General features: G+C 33.9%; 1 protein-coding gene across 2 annotated transcripts in view; it reads right to left on the reverse strand.

Moving 5' to 3' along the window:
• WDR70 (WD repeat domain 70) overlaps window positions 1–22,233 on the reverse strand; it is a 122,357-nt gene that overhangs the window by 72,551 nt on the left and 27,573 nt on the right. The window contains exons 6-10 of one of the 2 annotated variants that reach the window (XM_015848476.3): window positions 19,641–19,724; window positions 16,066–16,125; window positions 14,131–14,264; window positions 10,400–10,553; window positions 8,295–8,371 (exon numbers count right to left, since the gene is read on the reverse strand). In XM_015848476.3, coding sequence (XP_015703962.3) covers window positions 8,295–8,371; window positions 10,400–10,553; window positions 14,131–14,264; window positions 16,066–16,125; window positions 19,641–19,724 — 509 coding nt within the window. The remainder of the gene's footprint in view (window positions 1–8,294; window positions 8,372–10,399; window positions 10,554–14,130; window positions 14,265–16,065; window positions 16,126–19,640; window positions 19,725–22,233) is intronic. The other variant, XM_015848477.3, reaches the window with a different exon arrangement.

The raw sequence follows: 22,233 nt of genomic DNA on the forward strand, positions 1-22,233 counted from the left end.
TAAATCATGCCACCAATGAATATATATCTGAAGTGTAAACTTCCATTTAAGAAGTTTTCATTATCATAGATACTACTCAGTTTTGCTCCTTAATCAGATATTTTCTGTCCTGGTGAACTGAAGATTTCACAAATGACAGTTAGGGAAACATTTCAAGAAAAAAAAAGCAAAAGGTTTCTAAATCAAAAACAATCCCTCCCAGGAGAAATTATCAGTGAAAAATGAATGATAAAATCAGCTTAGAAATTAACGCTAATGCCATAAAGGGACTGTGAAGCAATCAAAATGGGAATTATTTGGAAATGGCAAGAAGGAAAAAAAAAAAAAAAAAAAGTAAAAAGTCAATGAGGAATTGTTTAGTAACACTGTGTAGGGAGACTGATTTTGCAGAGAGAGAACATACAACCAAAACAGCATTTTCATTAACATACTACAAAGAAAGCCAGTGGGTCTGTTTGGCACCAGAATTTGCATGTGGGCAGGTCTGCTACAATCAAAAGGTTCCTGTATGGACTTCTGCAAGGCCTCAAAAAGTTGAACTACAGATATTCAGAGCTCAAGGCCCAAATGCTTATCCATAAGTAATTAAATCATACGTATGAGTTGATACAATATTTATTTTTTAAATCCCTCAAACTACACTTGTATCCCAACTCCAGGTTTCTTATCCAATGTTTTTTGAGTTCACTGGTTTATTTGCTAATTAAAAGATAAATTTGATTCATCAATTTTGATGTGAAGATGACAAACTGTAAAAAAGATATTTCATTCCTTCCTTATCCATCAGTTTTAAAATAACAGTTTACAGTTTTAATTTCTCATAATCTCTGTTGTTTTTTCTATTCAAACTTTGTTATTGGCTTCCAGTCACAAGATTTAATTACATATTTATATTTTAAAAAAAAAATCAAACCTAAATGAAGCAAAGTCTATTAATACCCTCTTCAATGGCTAACTCATAATCAGCTCCTTGGATTTCTATTAAATGCAAAATCAACATTTTTCTCTGCATTTTTTTATTTTCACTGTCTTTCAAATTCTTTTTTTAGTCTGTTGTTACTGAAACAAGACTCAGAACTAAGCTGCAGTCTTTCTGATAACTGCTGAGCAAAATACAAACAAAACATCCTTTAACAATGATATGCATCTATTCTTCTGTACCCTTCTAGTCAGAACTTATATACAGTTAACCCAACATGAATTTCAGTAAACGTGTCCAATTTTGAAAATATTCTTTTCCACATATGACCTTGCAGACTCATGCAGTTTTGCTCATAAAAAAAACTTTGTATGGGAGATTTTATTGTATTTATGAAATAGAATTTATTATGCTTAAATGGTATTTTTAGAACTGAAAGTATTTCAGATCAACTGGAGCTCATTGAAACCACACACCTTTGAAAAGGGTACTTATTAAGAAACACAACTTCAGTCTGCTCCAAGTCATGTAATGAAAAACAAAAACTATCCTACGTACAACTCCTCTATTTAAAATATCAGTGGGATTTTATCTAAAAATGTATTTAAGTAACATGAGGAAACTGATAAGAGGAACAAATTAAAATTTTATTACACATACAGTCAAATTACCTGCAATTCAAACTGTCAAAAATCCAAAGCAAATATTTTTCTAAAATTTCAATCTGTAGGATATTAACTACCATTAGTCATTTGCTGCATAACTTTAAAACTGAATCAGATTTAAACATAAATGGTGGGGATTTAATTTTATTTTCTTAGACAGAATGCACGTTTATCTTCGTAAGCAAAAGCGCCAAAATAAATTCCTGTCTCCCCTACTTTAATTTCTCATTATCAAACAAAAACATTTAAGTTTGCTTTACTAAGGCTATTGTACTTCCATTTATTACTAGAATAACCAGGGAATTCTCATCATTAAAACAAGATGTGTATCTCATGAGAAAATTGTCCTTTAAATTGAGTTAAAGGTTAACATTAACCCATGAATACTTGAGAGGGAAGAATTTCATCTACATGTAATAAAAGACATAATCAATTTTTCATGGGAGAAAACAGGAAAGGAAATTGCTAGAGTTAAATCTACTTGTATCACAATTGAAGTGTTTGCTTAAAAATCTTTGTATGATTCAAAAAAAGATGGGAAACTTCCTATCAGTTTTAAAAATAGCAAATTCCTGCCCCCTTCCCCATCTGATATGATGCTCAGCTGATAGAAGTCTTAAAGCTTCCAGCCTCTTGTCATTTTTACCCTGCCAGAAATTATTTACCCCTCAGATCAGCTAACAAGGCTGATCAAAATTATTATTCTAACTATCTCAAGTCAAAATGAGCCAACACCAGAAAAGATGCAATAATTAAATAGCTTTTGCAGTCTGTTTCATTTGACAGAAAGGGGAAAGCTTATCCATATAACATTAAGTTTTGCACATTACAAGTTTCAAGTGAAATACTAAGCGTTCTAGGACAAGAAAAGCAAATGCCTGCACTGAAACTATTGCCTTTGCGTGGTAAGCAAAGAATGCTAATACATTTTTATTATTGTCTAGCATTACTCCTTGCTCTATCACTATACAGTGCTGAGAAGAGCCTGGCCTCATCCACTTGCCTCCCACCTCCCTTAGATATTTATAAACATTTATCAGATTTCCTTTCAGTCTTTTTTTCCTATTGATAAAAATATTAAAGATCATCCATCCCAGTTCCCCAAGGTACACCACTTCTGTTTTCCTACATGCACTATAAGTGATACTTATAACATTAAAGAACAGTAATATTATAGCTTCAGTTCTCCAACTGTTAAGAAAACTATTCCAGGCCTTGAAAGAGCTCAATCATAAGGGTTTGATTCATTATAAGATTGTCAGGCTGACACTGTCGATGTGAAGTGGTATCATCAGAGAACATGTCACTTGAAGAGTAAGAAATGCACTGAAAGGAGAAATGCTACGTAATTCTAGTTTTCCACAAGAGCTTTCCTTCACAGCATATGGCCATGCAATTTGAAGATCCAGAACTCTCTCTCCTGTGAACCTTAAACTATGGGGGGAAAAAGAAAAAAAAAAACAAAAAACCTAAGGAACAAGAACAAGCTGCCCTGGTTCTGAAGATTATGGGTCAAAGACCTCAGACAATGAAGTAAAACAGGATCTTTTAGGCTGAAGTCAAATTTCCATTTTAGGAAAGGTATACTGGCATTATAGGAAGAAGATCAACTGATTGTTTTAGAGGCAGGAAACTGACGGCTGACCACCCCCAACAGCACTGTTCCAGACCTCCCGACAATCTCTTTTCTAAAAGACTATCAAATCTTTATGCAGTTCTGGGCCAAACTAAAGGAACACATGCCTAAAAGGAATTGTCATGAAAGAACTCATACTGATAGCTACCACCTACACAGAGAAAGAAAAGGCAGTAATAGGAGGAAGATGAGACAACAGCTGCTCTAAATGTGAACATAATTAATATGATGGAATTTGGTTAACATATAAAAAGCAAAGGGCAGTTGGGGATGAAAGTCATCAGATATGTTCTTCACTGAAGTAACTTCATCTGTTTAACTGAAGAAAGGTTTATCCTGAAGTATAAATTATTCCTAAACAACTTTTTGCAGAGGTCGGGCAGTTGATATTTTTGAAACGAATACTTAAATGAGTTCGAAAATTACCTTACTACAGAATGAGAGAGGGAAGGCTTGAGAGGAATTTTCTACTGTGAGCCAGATGTTGAGCATCTACAGCAATGATTGCTACAATGAAGCACAGAAGTTCAGTACTGCTAAATTTCAGGTTTGGCTGCCATTGTACTTCTAGAAGGAAAGAATGTATGAGAATAGGGACACAGAACACCTGTTGCTGGAACATTTAATATCACTGAGCTCTCCTGCTTATTCGTACAGAAATATCTATCACATTTGTGATAAGAAAAAATCCAAATAATAAAAACAGTATTATCCGTTTCCTCTTCCTTTGTTGTTTTAACATAGAAGTCAACTCTATTTTGGAATGATATAAACAAGATGTTAGTTTTGTCTAAAACACAGGGTATTTTTTTTTAAATCCACACCACTCAGGGGCATCTCCGTAGAGTAATATTAAGTTTTGCCCATTTTCAATTTTTTTTTTTTTTTCCACACAATGCATTAATGTTGACTTTAGTGTTACTATAAAAGTTAGTGCAGTTCTGTACCATACCTTCACTGAAGGTCCAGACAAGCCTGAATAAAGTGGTAAATGCACAATGAAGGCAAAGAAGGTGTTGAACACACTTTATTAAGCAGACAATGTATAACACATTGACACAGAATGTACTAAAAATATTTATCCAAAAGCTTATATCAGCCTTTTCTGGAATAGCAATAGGTACGTGCAATTAAAAGCAGGTAAAAGGTATTCAGAATCTTCCAGAATTTAAGTTCTCGGTATCATATAGCCATAAGTGAAAAGATGAGTAAAAGCTTGCAGAAGAATACAGTTTAAATTAGGTCAATAGCAATACCAAAAAGAACCTTGAATGTATGTTTTAAAAACAGTGAATTGCTACATTAAGTTACAGGCAGGGTAGTGAAGGTTAAAGTAATCATTTCTGCAAGGAAAGCTTTTAAAGACACGTTACAGCAGTCTTGTGAACAAGACAACTGAGATTCTGTACCTGCTCTCACTTATACGGTTTTATTCCAATCACTTGAAACATCAGGAAATTTACCAGAAACAACACTACATGGATCTGATTATATACGCACAAGACTTACTCTAGTTAATAAATATATTAGTATTAAATCTACTTAGCTAAATCACTAGGTTAATCACTGTCATTCAGCCATAAATAACATTAGTTATAGAACTATTTTTTCATTTCCTTCTGCAACTATCAAGCTAATAAACTGAGAAATATGCAAAATGATGGCCCTGCCAAACAATTCCTGGGAGTACTGGTGAATGGAAAACTGGACATGAGCCAGCAATGTACCCTTAAGAAGTATGGCCAGCATGTTGATGGATGCCCTCTATTCTGTGCTGGTGAAGCCTCACCTGGAGGACTGCATTCAGATGCAGATTCCTATGTACAGGAGAGATGTGAACCTGCTGGAGTGGGTCCACAGAGAATGGAGCACCTCTCCTATGAGGACAGGTTGAGAGAGCTGAGGATCTTCAGCTTGGAGAAAAGAAGTCTCCATGGTGACCAGACAGTGACTCTCTAAAGGAGAGACATGGGAAAGAAGGGGACAGACTCCTTAGTAGAGTCTGCAATGACAAAGCAAGGGGAAACTGTTTCAAGCTTAAAGAAGGTAGATTTAGATTAGATATAAAGGAAAAGCCTTTTACAACGAGGGTAATAAGATACTGAACAGATTGCCCAGAGAAGAGGCAGATGTCCCATCCCTGGAGACATCATGGTGAAGCTGGATCAGGCCCTGGGCTACCTGATCTAGCTGTACATGTTTCTTTTTGTGGTAGGGAAGTTGCACTTCAAAGATCCCTTCCAACTCTAAGGATTGTGTGATTCCATTAACTGAACTGCTCTAAGTTATACATGTTTACTAAAAATCACAGCAGAAGACAAGCTTACACAAATTAACAAGATAAGCGTTAGGAATTACCCTATAATTCTCAGGTCCACAATCTGACTCATTCCAGTACATAAGCTGACCAGTTGATGTTTATCTTATATAGGAATAAGAAGGAACTTTTTTTTCTTATGTACTCTTTTCTGAGTTCAACGCTGTGCCCCTGAACAAGTCATACAAAACACACTGAGACTCCCTGCTGGTAACCCATATATCTGCAGTCTGAAGATTTAATACATTTTTAAATAGCCTAATAACAACAAATTAGAATATACTATCATCAAGAGCTACTCATGGGATTTGTTTAGAAAAAAAAATAAAGCCATTCTAAATGCCATGAATAAATCACAAGAAACAGACCATCCTTCAAAACATTTCTTTTATGATAGCAATCCTAAGAGCCTCCATTCAGTTCATCATACTACAACATTCTTAATTATCTGAAATCAAAACAGTCAAGTATGTAAAACTACTATCTCCAAGTAACAATTTCAGCTATAGCAGATTTGTTAAATTGAAAAGAAATACATATTTAAAATGTAGATATTTTAAGTGTCTGGCTGAAACATTCTTACCTGAAACCACTAAGTACAGAAGCCATACAAAGGTGTTTTGGGTTCTACCTCAATGACAGGTGACTTTACGAACAGTTAACCTGCTCATATTAAAACTCTACCAATTCTAGACATAAAATCACTGCAGAAGCATCATGATATTTTCAGAAGAATGCACACGTTATTTTTCCTGAAGTTACTGTCACTGTAGAACATTAAACTTCTACCTACATCTAAAAGTGGATTCAGCTAATTCACTGTTTAGTCTTTGATAGCAAGGACAGTGATGATCATTGCAGTTGATTTCCTTCATTGCCTCTCATTATCCACAACAGTTGTAAAGAGATGTTGGAAGAGAATGCTTATTGCTCTTCCTGTTTAAGGGCTCTACTCATCCTTTTTTGAATTTGCCTACACAATCTCCTAAAGACAACACATTCCATATTCCAGAATACATGCAGACACCATGGTATCTCTTGCACTGCCCATTTCTTTCTTTACATTTCATAGCTATGAAACCAAAGTATTCTAATCCTACCTTGCTAAGAAAAAAATACACTCTTAAATTACAACAGTAAATAAATCTTACTGCAGCTATTCCTCCTCACAGAAAAATCACTAGGTACTACATTTGATCATTGTAATAGCAATAACAAAACTCACTGCCGAAAGCACACTAGAAGTTCAGATGCCATATAATATCAACGACTGTTGCCATTTACTAATGGAATTTACTTTTTAAGGGGCATTATTCATTAACGAACATTTACAAAACATAATTCTTGAAAATAACAGTTTACTGTGTTTCTTTGTATTAAGTATTTAACTTCTTCAAGGTCATTAGACATTGCAATAATTAGACAATCATCTCTAATCAGACTTTTATATTATTTTTGCTTAGTTCCAGTCTTTCATTCCATATTAAATTCCTAAAACTACAACTTGCCATTACAGAATTCCACAGATAAAATACTGTCTTCAAAATTTAAGTCCTGTGTTGAAAATTATCAGTCTCAGTAGTTAATTATCACATGACACATCAAAATCCTAGAAAGACTGGTCACCAGTACAAAACAGAATGAAACAGGTTTAAAATACCTCTCTAATATCAGCTATGTAGTGCCTCTGAAAAAGCAGTTATGTATCCTTGTATAGCATTGGTGTATACAGATTTTATTTACTTGACCAGGGCGTTCCAATTCACAGCAATTCAATATCATAGAACCCATATTTTATACATTCATTACGCAGTTGTTTACAGAGGACAAAATTAGATGACCTCGAAAATGTATAATGTTTTAATATATTTTTCACCATCCAGGAGGAAAAAAACAAAAAACCACCACATTTTAAAACATTCTAATACAAAAACAGTATTTCAATTATTGAAACCAACTTGTCTCTACACTGGAAAAAAAATACATAGATAACATGCACGTATTTTTATGATTAAATCACTCCATAAAACACACAATACATATATATATATATATTTTCACCCAGTAAAGTTTCAGTGGAAACTGTGAATTTTCCTTTTGGATTCATTTGCTCATGTATTTGTGTGTAAAGCTGGTAAACTGGTCCCCATGAGGAATAGGAAAAGTCAAAGTAATTGGCAATTGGGGTCTTAAGCTTACTATCGACAAGGCAAATATATCAAAGAGCAGTTCAGTCTTCCCACTTATTGTTACTCGGGAGCAGAGAGGACTGAATAGTTAACATGTCAGTCCAAAAATCATTCATCAACTTGCTACTGATAGCTGCAGTAACCTTCCTGATAAATGAAATTGCCACAGAGACATTGTGTAGTTTGATTCTTAGCACAAACATCAAGAACAAAACCACAAAGTCATTTTTACCAGTCTCTTTGACACTTGCCAAACAACATTTATCAATATTCACTTACAGAAATTTCCAACTTCCAACTGAAATACTCCCATCTTCCCAGAGAATTCATTTATATGAGTCTATAAACAAGAACTACTCTTTAGAAATACTCCAGGACATTTAAGTGAGCATTAAATTTTGTTCAAGAATTTTCATAAAACCAACTTCACCCAACTTTTTTCATGAGATACCAGAAATTATTTTAAAGTCAATTGGGCATAACATTAAAATACAAATCCCAAAAAAGCTCTCAAAAAAAACCAAAACAGCAACAACAAAAATTGTCAGCGATATGCTTCAATACTCACCCATCATTAGAACATGTCAAAAATTCTTCCTTTATTTTTGGATGCCAACAGCCTGAATTAAGCATTGCTGTATGACCCTAAGGAAATAAAGACAAGGTAATCTTGAAAGTTGTCATAGCAAACCTTAAAAGATTTTGTAAATTTTACTCCAATCCATTAAGGCGAACCATGGTAAAAACTGAGGGCAGAATCAGAACCTTCTGAAGAATGGCTGATTGAAATTACAATGATTTAATGAATTTTATGGATTGAGACCCATTTCATTCTTTTTCTTTTCATTTTGAAAATATATAACCTCAGATATTCTTCTATTTGTATTTTTTTCCCCTTCAGAATAAAGCGTGGAATCATATTTCCACTTTTTGTCTTGACAAAACTGCAGTGCAGGAAGAGTAAGGACAAAACAACATGCGCTAATACGCTGTTACACAAATTGTTCCAAACTACATTTTAAAAAAAAAAAAAAAGAGGAATGACAAAAATTATCAGGAATGACAGAACACACGTATTCAATGCCAAACTGCAGTACCCAAAGACTGTGTTGGAAAGAACTTAAGAAACAGAATTACAGCTCCAAGATGGATTTAACTTACGGTGAGTTATTCTTAAAAGATTTTATGCTGCAAATTGAGTAGGTAGTCCTACTACTTTTGAAATTAAAAATAATGATAATAATAGTAATAATAATCAGATGCTAATTACTTTATCACAACATCACCTACAAACAAACATTCACAGAGAAAACTACTCTTTCTCTACTGGAATTATTTCAGTTTGCTTTAAGCACAAACACAGAGAGAAATACTAAAAAGTTAATGGAGCAATAAAAAAATATTTTAGCCTTTTGACTGTTGGATCACAATACACTGGAATTCCAGAAGTTTACAGGAGAAAGAAAATAAAGAAAATCTGTAATAATTTTTAAGTAAACAAGAACTTAAGCAGATGTTACCATTTGGTGGTTTTATATCTATATCACTTGCCAAAAGAAATAGTGATCAGACAAGAATAGTCTCAGGTAAAACAGTATTTATCCTAGTTATTTGGCAATATGCTTTACAAGCAATATATAAATCACGTTTATCATCAGCTTGATTATCTAGATACTATCATTACTTTTTCAGGCTCTTAAACTATTTATAAAACTGACCTGAATTTAAGTAATCTATGCAAACAGAATCTTTGTCTCACATAGTTCACAGACGTAAGGATGCAAAGTGCTCAAAGCCCAACAACAGTTGTTAAAACACTTCAGAAGTATGCATCAGCTGTTCTTCACTTGCATTTTTATCTACCACTAAAAATGTGCACACTGCTGCTTATTACTTTTTACAAGACTCCCTTCTGAAGGGATGTATTTGTCACAGCACCATAGGTATATTGGTTAGAAGAAATCTCTGAAACTCATCTAGGCAAGCCTCTCACCCAGAACCAGACGATAGCCGAGATTAGAACAGGTCAGCTTGGTCTAGGTGGGCCTTGAAAACATCCATGGACTGAAGTTCTGCAGATTCCATGGATAAGCCACTGCACTACCACCCTACTGAAAACTTTCCGTAGCAACAACACCAGGAGACCTCTAGTCTAATACCGCTGTGGTTTCAAAAGCATTTGGCTACACTATCATTTAAAACTTTTTCTAGTACTTGTAGTCCACTATTACTGCCTTCTATTCTGTATCAGACTAAAAGGGGACAGATGCCTTCACAGCACAAATGCTTCAGATGTCTGGTTTCCTTATAAGGTCCTGAACATCATCCAGTTTCTCCAAATCCACCCTAAACTGAAGGGCCCAAAATGAATCCCAGAATTTCAGATGTGAAACAAGGAGCACTGATTAGGAGGAGATAGTAACTACCTGTAATCTGTTTATCACATCTCTTTTTATAGCTCAGTTTACACTTTGTCTCTTATACAACAAAATAAAACCATTTGCTCATACTCAGCCCAGTATTCACCTGAGTTCCTTGCTAAGCCACTTAGATCCTACCAGGTATCAATATACACAACTATCCCTCCCAGCACCAGGGCTTTGCAAGCTTATTCATTAACTTCATGAAGTTTCTCAGTACGAAATAAGTTGAATGCAGAAAGACATTATTTACCTTGGTGTTTGTCATATCCACGATATATTGGTCTCCTTTTATGCACTCCATTACTGGGAAACCATCTCTGTCAAGAACTTTTGCCTGAGAGTTACCAGAGACAACCAGAATGACATCTCCTGTGCTACTATACTGTAAAGATTTGATTTGGTGACTAAAAAAAAAAAAAAGAAAAAAAAAGGTTTCAATTAAATTCAGTTCCTGTAGGCCAGTACTGAAATAGAACTGTCAATGGTGAGAAAATACATGGCAGAATTAGACCCATTTACATTCCTATAACAAAAAGAAATTTGAGATGAATGGGTTAAAGCTTTTTATTCCCATGAGTGTCCGACTTTCTTACTCAACCAAAGAGCATATCAAACAAAAGTATTTACAAGATTGGCACCTAAAATGTTATTTCTGGTGAACGTATTTACTTTAAGTATGCTTTATAACACCAAGTGAAAAACAGTGTATGTCATATTCAGCTCTTCAGGGCTGAAAATTCTTTTTCACTTGCTCAAAAGCAATACCTGGATTTACAGTAATCCTCAAAGCATTACAAAAGTATGTTATAGTCCTACATAGAACACCATTATATATTATATGCTAGGCAATTAGTCACATCAGCATTCTCACACCCTTTTATGGTTCAGGGCTACAATTTCATGAAACGTTTGGACAAAGTTAAATACACCACCAAATCTGGAGACAGGGGGACAGGGGAGAATAATCGGCCTAGACTACTTTGCCTTAAATGATTACTCATATGCTGTACACATCTGCTGTATGAGTTTTTTGTTTGTTTGTTTTAATATACATCTTCCATTGATTGAAAAATCTTGGGAGAGAAATCAAGGAATAAGGATGACAAGAACAGTTAAATGAAAGCCAAAGATAGCTCAGAATCAGAAATCCCTCTCCAGTCTCACTGATAGCATCACCGTCATTTCTCAGCATTCCACTTTAGCACATTAACAGAAAGTGTATAATAAATATTGCCCTTTATTAATACTTAATACTATTTATTTATACTGAAGTATTAATAAATCAGATTGCACTAATAACTCCATTTGGATTCTCATGGCATCCAAAGCAATAAATAAAGCATCACAGAAAATGTTATTCTAGTGCATTAAGAAATATTATTTTTGTGTCCTCCTTCTGGTGAAGAATATAAACCATGTGCAGAATATAAACCATGTGCATTCAAATCCTAATAACTTTACGAAAAGTACTTTTTAACCTATAATTTCACATCAGTAAAATTAACACTCGGATGATAGACAAAACAGAATACAACCTGCAACTATATTTAGTTAAGCCTTACATAGTATTGAATGGTACTGACAGCAGTACCTATTATTTGCTGGACCTTGAACCAAGATAATATAAAACACCTTAAAAAACATCTAATGCATGTTTTAGAAATTCTGCATTGACTATAGTAATGTAAGTGTAAGGTTCTTATTCAAAAAAATATTTGGCAAAACTGATAGCATTATTATTCAAAAGCCAAGAATTGCCTGAATCACCAATTATGTGAACTAGAAACCAGTCTGGCTAAAGTATTAAAAACTCCAATTTTTTGTAGAAATGAAACACTCAAAACTGTGAATTTCTGAAACAGATCAGAGGCAATGTCTAAAAAAACATCCTGAGCGTAAAGAGCAAGAATGGATATCTGTAACCAAAGCTGAAAACAAGGCGTTAAGCTGACAACACTGAAAATTTTAAAAAGAAACTCATAAGAGGAACAACATCTAAAATATTCTCTGCAGACATCAGTGTAGAATACATCTACATAATTACATTTCAACAAACCTTGTTTTCAGCTTAGATTTACATTTAACATTCATCTAGCAAGAAACTGTACCAAACTTCTCAATGCTTTGTTCAGTGGAAACATAAGCCTACTAATCAAATCAAATAGGAAAAAAATTGGTTTGAGAAAAAAAGTATTGCCAGAAACTGTAAAAGCAAGCAAACACCTAACTGTGGCTTTGAAAAATTACATCCAGAAAGAGGCTCCACAAATAAGGTATGTGAATGGCCCAGAAGTTATCACTTTTCAGAAGCTTACTGGAGTAAGCAGGACTCTACAGAGGCAATTGGTAAGGAAAAAAAAAAAGAAAAAAAAAAAAACCCACACTGGTTCTTATTAATATTAAAGCACATTATAAAATTTACAAAAGCTATTCATTTTAATAGAACTAAACATTGTGAAATGCTTCAGAATCTGCATAGTAATTTTATAGTACTTTCAGCTGTGACATGCAGAATATACATTGGCAGAGATGTGACACACAACTAAATTCTACATATTTAACATTGTTTTGTCTTACAAGTGCCTTAAATATTTGTATCTTAAATCTTGAGGTGGTTTCAAAGTAGTGTGCCTTCTTTTTTTTTTTTTTTTTGGCCAAGCTTTTTTTAAAAAAAAATAAATTTGAATATATTTGACAATATGAAATTGTTCTCAGGCTTTTTATTCTCAAAATGAAATTCAATATATGGCTCCAAAACTACACTTCTGCTAACATCTAACATTTCCATACCAGAACTTCTAAGAATTCTTTGAAATTGAAGTCTGTGAATGCTAACAGTCCTTGCAATAAATGCTATAATGAACAAATAAAATAGGAATACACACACACCTGGGCACAGGTTGTATAAGACTCTTCATAGTGCTCAGAGGCATACCTCAATATATGAAATAAGATTTACTTGTTATGGGATCTTTTTACCAGTCAGAGCTGGGGTTCATTTAAAATATGACACAGAATACCTTCTTTATAAAACATTTAGCTAATATGTTTTAAAATTAAGGGGCAACAATTACAACATAAATGAAATTGCTACACTTGACAGCTGTTAATTCTACAGTTAACAGAAAATTTTTAATATTATTTTATATTTACACTTTTAGACCTTTAAGTCAGACTTTTGTGTACTTAAACTACAAGAATGTGTCATTCACCAAAAATGTTCTTCCTTGATATGTATGAAATACAGTGCTATGTATGAAATTCAGTGCCGGGAGTAGCAAGAATACAATCCTAACCTTCCAAACAGGCAAAAATTCAGTTTCAGTCTTTTCAGAAAATAACCATTAAAAACAGACATTCCAAGGGTTACTTATACTGACTAATAAGTTTCAATCCCTTTTAAGTGAGCCAAAGCATCAAAGGTTCCTCATTTGTTTAACATCAGAAAGTACCTTGCTACAAATAACTATTAATTTACGATTGCTTATTTGAAAGTTAGCTGTGCAGAAAGCATGGCCTTCTCAAAGAAAACTATATTCCAATTTTCTGAAATTAGAAAATAAACTTAGTAATGTAAATGAAGTCCCATCTCATGCACACCGCTGCAGTGGCAACAGAAATTGTTATTCCTTTAGGCTATTCACCAAAGGTTTAACTGCATTAGCTCTCTTCTCTTCCTCATTAGTTTCATAAAAGGAGAGTCCATATGAAAAGTGTAGTCTACTTGTTTTGATTAAGAACATCAGCCTGTGTCTTTGAGAAGCTCACAATCTGTTTGTTGACATGTTATTAACAATTCAATCTGCAAATTCACTTGTAGCTTTTTGAAGAGAAAAAAATACACATGGTCCTGGGTTCATGTTTCATTCACCACACAAAGTGAGACAAATTTAGCCTTTTAAGTTACTTTACAAGGCTTCTGCGCGTTCTGTTAGGAGATTAATACATGCAATATCACAGATGAGAAGTCTTTCTACACACCATTCACAAGGCTGGAGTGACCGAAAAGCTTGGAGAGAAGCATCCATTCCAGCAAAATCCCAAAATTTAACATCATAGTCATATCCACCAGTTATCAAACGGGCACCAGAGGGATCCAGTCCCAAAGCAGAAACCTATTAAAAAAATAATAATAATAATGCAAAAATGTTTTTTTTTTTCTACAGTTCAGATGGCACCAAAATATAAAATATCTATAAAAAATACAGCATAATAGTTTCTTACACTTCAGCTATGTTTTGGTTTCAAATTCTCATCATCTTGCAGGCATACAATGTACATTATGTAAAAATGGCATGGAAAATGACAGCAAAAGGTCATCTACATACAAATATGAAGCCCTGTATATGCCATCCATGATTTCTAACATGGACACTTCAGATGTCACACTGGACATCTCCAGATTAATCAAGCATTCAAATCAACACACTCAAGTATTTTATTCCGTCTTAACTACTATAGAAAGGAGCAGCTGTGATATGAGAACTGATGCAGAAGTGATGCTGACTGCACACAGAATACATAATCAGAACTATTCTGTAACGTATGCTTTCCCTCACATACCCACTATGTATCAAAAATGTCAGGCGAAAAAAAGAAAATATATATATATCACTGAAGTTTCACTGGGAACAGTAACTCCTATTACACTGTACAAACAAGGCAAGTGGGAAATTAATCAGGTTTCTGGAAAGACTCTCCAGCTTGGGAAATCTTTTGTGAGATTTTTCAGCTGCACAGGAATACAGTGATCATCAAACTCAAAATCATTAGACTGAAGAGGTACAGATGGGACATAACGTTTAGAAACACAGTACATTGTAGGAATATAATGAGAAGAATTTAAAATGTCAGTGGAATACACTGATATCAAGATATCAAGTTGTTCCCATCCTTACACAACTGTCATTTTATGGATGTGAAGTTTCATTATTAAAAAAATGACAAACCTTCACAGGAGAGCTGTTTTTTTTCCAGTGATACGTTTCATTCACTGTATCCAATCTAATTTAACTGCACTATGCATATCCACATTATAATTCACCTCTGCTCTAGGTGATGACAGCTACACTCCCATGAAGTCAAAAAACCTCAGAAGTCTTCCAAAATAACTTCCCCCTTCTCAAAGCCCTTTAGTTAGAAATAACACGAGCTTACACTAAGAAACCAGTGAAAATAAAAACATTTACCAGTTTAGTGTTACTGAGGGAGGAAATCAAATTTATACAACAAGGGCACTAAGTATGTTTTATGCTACAGATTTTGCATCAATGAGCAAATAAAAACAATTGAATATGTGGTAAAAGATGAAGTTACCCAGAAACAGTAGCTCCAAGCCACTGACTGTGTTCTTCCAAATGAATAAATAAATAAATAGAATAAAAATGAAAAATCAAGTAGTATTATATGAATCCTAGAAAAAGATGTAGTCAAAGACAAGGAAAAATAAAATTAAGAAAAACTGAGGATGGCTTACTAAAGGCACTTAGCAATTTAAAGCAAATGAAGGAGATCTGTACTCAGCTACAAAGAGGTCATTTGAAACTTCAGCACTGATATCTTTGTTGAAATACATGACAAGCCAAACAAAGGTCTGTGCCTAGGTTAGAGATGTATAGATGATGGTCTAGACTTGAAGAGGAACTGTAACAATTGAGTATGTATTTAACATAAAGGAACAACATAAAAATGAGACAATGCTTCAGTTAGATGAAGTTTGAGTTAGTAGCAGAAAGAGAAGAAGCAGTTCTAAAACATATTTTAATTGCAGTAAGAAAAGAGCTAGACGGAAATAATAAACTTTAAAAGAGAATTAGTATTTCATCATTCTTGAACTTAATTATTCCTAAAATTATTTTGTAGATTTGTACAGTTCTAGAAAAAAATAAAAGTGCTGAAACTGTGTTAACCACTTACTGTTTTTGTTCCATGTTGGAGTGTAATTTCATGAGAATCTGGAATTTTCTTAATAGGGTTCTGGAGAAGAAAAAAGAAAATGTATCTCTATGAAAATATTACAATGATCAACAAAAAAAAAGCATTTTATTATATGTATACATAAAGGTAAGAAATATCTTCCTTACACGAGACAAAACCTGAGACGGATAAGAAGGAAATATCAGAGAGACTGATTCCAGTTTCATGTTTTCATAAATATATGAGGAATGAGTAAAAGGAAAAAAATCAAACAAGAACTCCAATAAAGAATGAGACCAGTATCAGTTTTTCTTTTCCTCCTTTTTAGGAAACATTGTAATTCTCTTCAATCATTAGTATCATTCAATCTCAAAGTTTTATTAAATCAATCTATCAAGTTATACAATAATCTTTCAAATACCAGAAATCTATGAAGTTAATGAAATTAAGAAAGAGATCTATAACTCATTGCACAAGATAAATTATCTATGTGTTTTATATCATGGATTGGCTTCCATTACTTCCTCCTCTTCAGCACTGAACAATATAATACACCTCTCTTAATAGAAAGACACAGATTGAAGGAAATTACAGTTTAAAACATCACACTGAAAGCTGTAACACAAATATGAAAACTGTTAATTTAATGAGAAAGAAGCATACTGGAAGCACTTCAGTGATTGGAAGGTTCTACAGAGGTCATTTGAATCATTATCCTAAAATGCTCATTTGTCTAGTATGACAAAGTTTCCTAAAACACACAGAATCCATTATTTGATGCCAGAAATTCATCAGTTTGATACGAGACACTTTCCTTATCCATATCTGCCAATTCCTTCCCTTTTCTCACTCTTCAGCAGAAATCCTCTATATTACTATGCTTTCTTAAACAGCCATTTTCTCCTCCCACACTATCAGCCTTATTTCACTGATAAAACAAAACTTTCTCCATCTTTAATTTAGCCAAATCTACCCTTCCTCTATTTTTACCATAAACAACATCCCTTTTTCTCAAACCAACTGTACAGTTCCTTTCTCCTTCTGCACACACACACAGATAAGGCAGCAGAAGACTCATGCCCTATGTACTCACATTCACATATCTCTGACAGTCACAGGTGCTTGAACTTGAACTCTTGTGCTAGCATGGAAATCTTATGTATGCACTCCAGAAGAAAATAAAATTTAAAAAAAAAAAAAGAAGAAGGAAAATACACATGGGACTGTGGGTGCACAGCAAGTCTGAAGAGCGAACAGAAAAGATCTTCAGAAAGCTACACAACAGAGTGAAAGGTGCAGCCCACATTACAATGTAGTTAACTAGTTGAGGAACAAGTGTAATAAAATTCTGAGGTGACACTGATCATGAAAGTCAATTCATCATTCACCTGATGCTACAGATTGCCCAATTTAATTGTACTATAACTGAAGTTTCTCAGGTCTGATGATCTCTTACACTATAAATTAGTATTTTTTTTAGGACAGCAAACAATTGCTTCTTAGCCATTGAATATTACTGCCCCTTAAGCACACAGCAAAGAGTCATCCAGATATCACCCAGAACAATGGTTCCATTGCTTTTTCGAAACAAAGGCTTTCATAAAAACTTCATCCACTGCTTCAAATAAAAGCAACCCTGTAACCACTATTCTCATTTCAATCCACAAACCTTTTCTTTGTATTACGCCAGAACTACATTTCAGTTTGAGAGAATCTTAACTAATTTAAGTTATTCCATTAATTCAAACAAAAAAATCTTCTGAATATCCACATTACAAATAAAGCAGTTAAGAGCACCATTCCAGACAGAGACTAAACCATCTACAAAAGCAAATGACAAGCTCAACTGTTTTCTGTCAAACGCTTTATGCTTTAGGCCAGCTTAAATGGTTTACGTGTATTTCACTAAAATAACACAGAACTACTATGAACTAACAGCTAATACATAGGCAGAATTCCAGTAATCCTTTAGACATCACTCCTGCAGATTAAGAAACAAATTGGGCTATAACAAACTTGCTCAATTTCTAGCTTCTTCAGGTGACAATAATTACAATCCTTTTAATTAGAAGAGTCAAAAACATAAAAATATTTATGCTGTACAGTGAACCCACACTGAACACAGTTTTATCTACTTCTCTTTAAGACAGAACAACAGATATGAATACATTCTGTCACCTGATAAATCAAATAGCTTGAGCTTGATAGTCAGACATTTGGAGAGAGCTGCAGTGTCCAAGAGATACCTGACAGTTGAAAATACTGCTCAGACTACTCAAAACAAAAATTAAGATAACAACCTCCAGAAAAGTATCTTGGCATAACATCTTCAAATCAGCCAAACATTTACATAAAACAATGTCGTCTGTTCTATTTTAGTAACTCTGAACTTCCTAAATTACTGCAAATAAAATAAATACCTCTAACCTAATATAACAAATGCCTATATATAAGCACACTGACATTAGGTACAACTACCAGTTTTCCAGCTGCTACATTTCAAAGAACAAGTAATGCTACAGGATACTAAGGAAAAATAAATAAGTATATATATATAAAGTGTGTGTGTATATATGAAATACACTTTATGCTGATTTTAACATAAGTATCCCCAAAATATTGGGTTATTACTTTAAATCTGAACAACTGAAGAGGTAAAAATTGCTTCTGGTTGTTATGGAAAACGTTCCTGGAATTAGATAGAATGAAATATTTACAGGATTATTGTTTTGTTGCTGCTGTTACTGTTCCTTTTGAGAGCTCCCTCATCCTCAAGCAATACATGGAAAATACAAATAATACACTGCTAGAAACTGTCAGGGACTCCAGCATCTCTTGAGAAGAAAGCAAAATAAAATAAAAAAGAAATAATCTAATAACAAAGGTCAAAACGTGCAAAAATGGACACATCAAGGAAACAACAGTTAAAATTTTGATTTCTACATACTACAGGAAATCCTTCTATATGCTCGGTGATAGAGTACTCTCTATCAATGGGCAATAATCATCACAGTGGTTTGGCAGAAGACAGAGAGATTGAAGAACTGGGAAAAGAATGGGCTAGTACTTAAGTAATAAATTAAATGTTTGGCTTGAGGCAAAAGTTAGGGTCCATAGAAAAAAAATAGAAAAAAAAGATGGAAATCCACTACACCATATAAAAAAGATGAGCTTAAAATTAAAGCACACCTCAGATGTAAGCATCTGTTAGACTTGCTAATAATTTGACAATTCAGAAGTCATCTTCAAAGTCTGATTAGATTACGTTCACATCCTTAGAATAGATAAAAGCAAAGACCATTAAAAGCAAAACGTAAATTCTACGATGTCCTGAAATGACTTATCTTTTCACAGCCAAATCAGAGAGGGGTAGAATGATGAGATTATGTGTAAAAACACCTCCAATGCTTTGTTTTCAGTGATCTGCATTTCATTAAGTGAAAACTCTCCTACATAAAAGAAAATTCAAAGCTCTAGGTAATTTTTCACACAATAGGTCCTTAAATAAGAACATTTCTGAGCACTCACAAGATAAGTAACTTGTAAACTTGTAAAGCTAATGTAACTTTCCTTACCTGGATAGGTCTCAAGTTCTTAGGATTCCCCAAGGATGCTGACTGACTAGAAAACTGAAAGGACCTTCCATTGCAGTAGCAAAGCTATGGTACAGTATGAAGGAAAAATCTGCATTAACTACAATATGTCAAAATAAACTTAAGTACTTCCCATGTCTTGAGCAGTGGAAGAGCTTAAAGTAGGCTCGGCTACTACTTACTTCAAATATCTTAAGCACTATACTAAAAAAGTCCCTCCTGATTAATTTCATCTATCAGAAATGTATAAACACCCACTTTCTGCTCCATTGGGTCCCTGCTTTGGTACACACACGTGGCAGATGCAGTCTGCTCATGGACTGGAGTGAAGAAAAGAAGGTGGGAACTATACAGAAATTTCTAAATTTCTGGCAACACTTTAGATTTCAGAAGACATACTGAAATGGTCTAAGACAGAAGATTGCTGCTCTGCTAAAAGAGGGACAGAATAACAGGATTATGGGCAGTAGAAATAGCTGCTGAAAACCTTCACATCAAATGATGACATCAAATGATGACAGAATGACCTTAACCAACAGCTCCCTGCAGAAAGTCCTATTTTCAAGCTTATATTGTGCTTATGTTTTAAATTTTGTTTTTATTTAAGCCTACTCTCCTCCTCTCTAGAATAACTGAATTGCAGGGAAAAGCAAAAGCCACTCTGCTGCAGCACAAGCAGGCAGGTCTGAATGTCCTTGAGGAGCCTTCCACTTTAAACTCTAGAATGCAGTTAGCAGTACCGAAATTTTCCCTGTAAGCACACAAGAATATTTTTGTAATTTTTCCAATCTTCTCTTAAGAATTCAAAGTAATATGCATAGATAGTGACAGAAGTAATTAAAACAAGAAATGTGCGACTTAATGAAATAAATATTCATGCTACAAATTATGTAACATCTTGAAAGAAAATGTACCTAAGACATTTTATGATAAAACAAGTGGGCAGACTTCGATAACCACAACAGAAAGAATGGGATATGTGAAACAGCAGTTCCCAAAGTAGAGATGCAGATAAACATTGACAAAAATCCACCAAGCTTAACAGAGAGACGCTTGTAATTCTTTCTTTCTACCTTTCCTCCAACTTAACTGATACTGTGTATTAGTTAATGGGTGAAATTCAAAAAACAAGTTTACAGATCAACAGGAAAAACAGTATCTAGCTCCATCCTTCAACACCAAGTCTTGAAATGTCATCAGAAAGAGACAAAAAGGGTGATGGAGGGAGTTTTTCATAGGTCTGCAGGAAAACATGCCTCATTTCTCCTTTTAGTCTAGAACAATAATCTGTTCTGCACCTAGCAGCTGAATTTTCCATGACAGCACTGAAAGCTGAAGAGAGTAATAAAAGTTTAAACTTTTTTTTTTTTTCTGTTTATCTTATATTCCTTTAATAAATAAACACCCTACAATCTTCATGCTTTGTTTCACAATTTATTCTGCAGGCACTGATTAAAACCATACTGCTTGTAAAATGGAAGGCTTTCCAAGTCTATTTTCCATTATTTTCCTCTGTATCTTAAACTGAAAATAACAGTCTAAGGATGTACACTACAGTTGTGTGAGAGCATACTCAGAAAAAGACAGAAGGATGAAAAGATGAAAAATTAAATGAGAGAAATGTGCAAGATGTTGTGTCACAGCAACAGGAAAACAAGAGTTTATGGCTTATAAAAATGTATTATCCAGAAATTTGCATGCATTAAGAAAGCATTCAAATTTGAGATGACATTTCAACACCTTTTAATTTCTTTTAGGCGTTGGAGATATTTTCTGATGCCAACTTACATGCTATTAAATTCACTTTGGCCCAGATTCATATAATTAGGTTTACAAATGTGATGCATCTAAATATGGAAAATATTTACCTCAGATTTCCCATACAGTTTCTAAAACAAACAACTAACTCCAGGAGAACAATTAGTGTATCAAAAACACGAATCATCTGAAAACCTCTCTTCGTCATGAACTACTCAGGGAGCGTGAAGGGAAAATGCAAAGTCTCCAGGTAAACTCCTAAGAGAGGTGTTTTCATTTGGTTAGATTAATCAGTGCATGTGTGTTTATTACCTAAAATTTTGGCCTGAAAAAGACAAAGAAAAATGAGAATATTATGGAAAACAGGAGGATACACACAAAAACAGCAATGAATCATATTGGCCAATAATCCCATGGAACACCCACCATATTTGTTATTCTTATAGTAAAAAATGGCTAACTCCTAACCTAACCTCATGACAACTGAATGGAATTTCAAAATAATCAGTAATATTACAAGGGTCCTATGCTACGTCCCCATGTTATTGTTCTGTATTTGAATAGCACTTAGCATAAAACTTACTTTCTAATTTAAGTACAGGAAAAACTGAGGAAAAACTTTCTTCTCTTTACCAATACATATTACTTCTTCAGAGTGCATTCAAAAAATTAAAGAAATTTATCTATTTAAATGTCTCCTTCCTAATCTGAACAGGAATTAAATGTATTTGCTCAATATGTAAACAATACTGTGGCTAGCTTCTCTCAACATTTTCTAATTCACAGCCTCATGATTTTGTTCCTGTGACCTGAACCA

Source organism: Coturnix japonica, chromosome Z (genome assembly GCF_054131305.1).
Source record: "Coturnix japonica strain WE chromosome Z, WE-NBRP24, whole genome shotgun sequence".
NCBI lineage: Eukaryota > Metazoa > Chordata > Aves > Galliformes > Phasianidae > Coturnix > Coturnix japonica.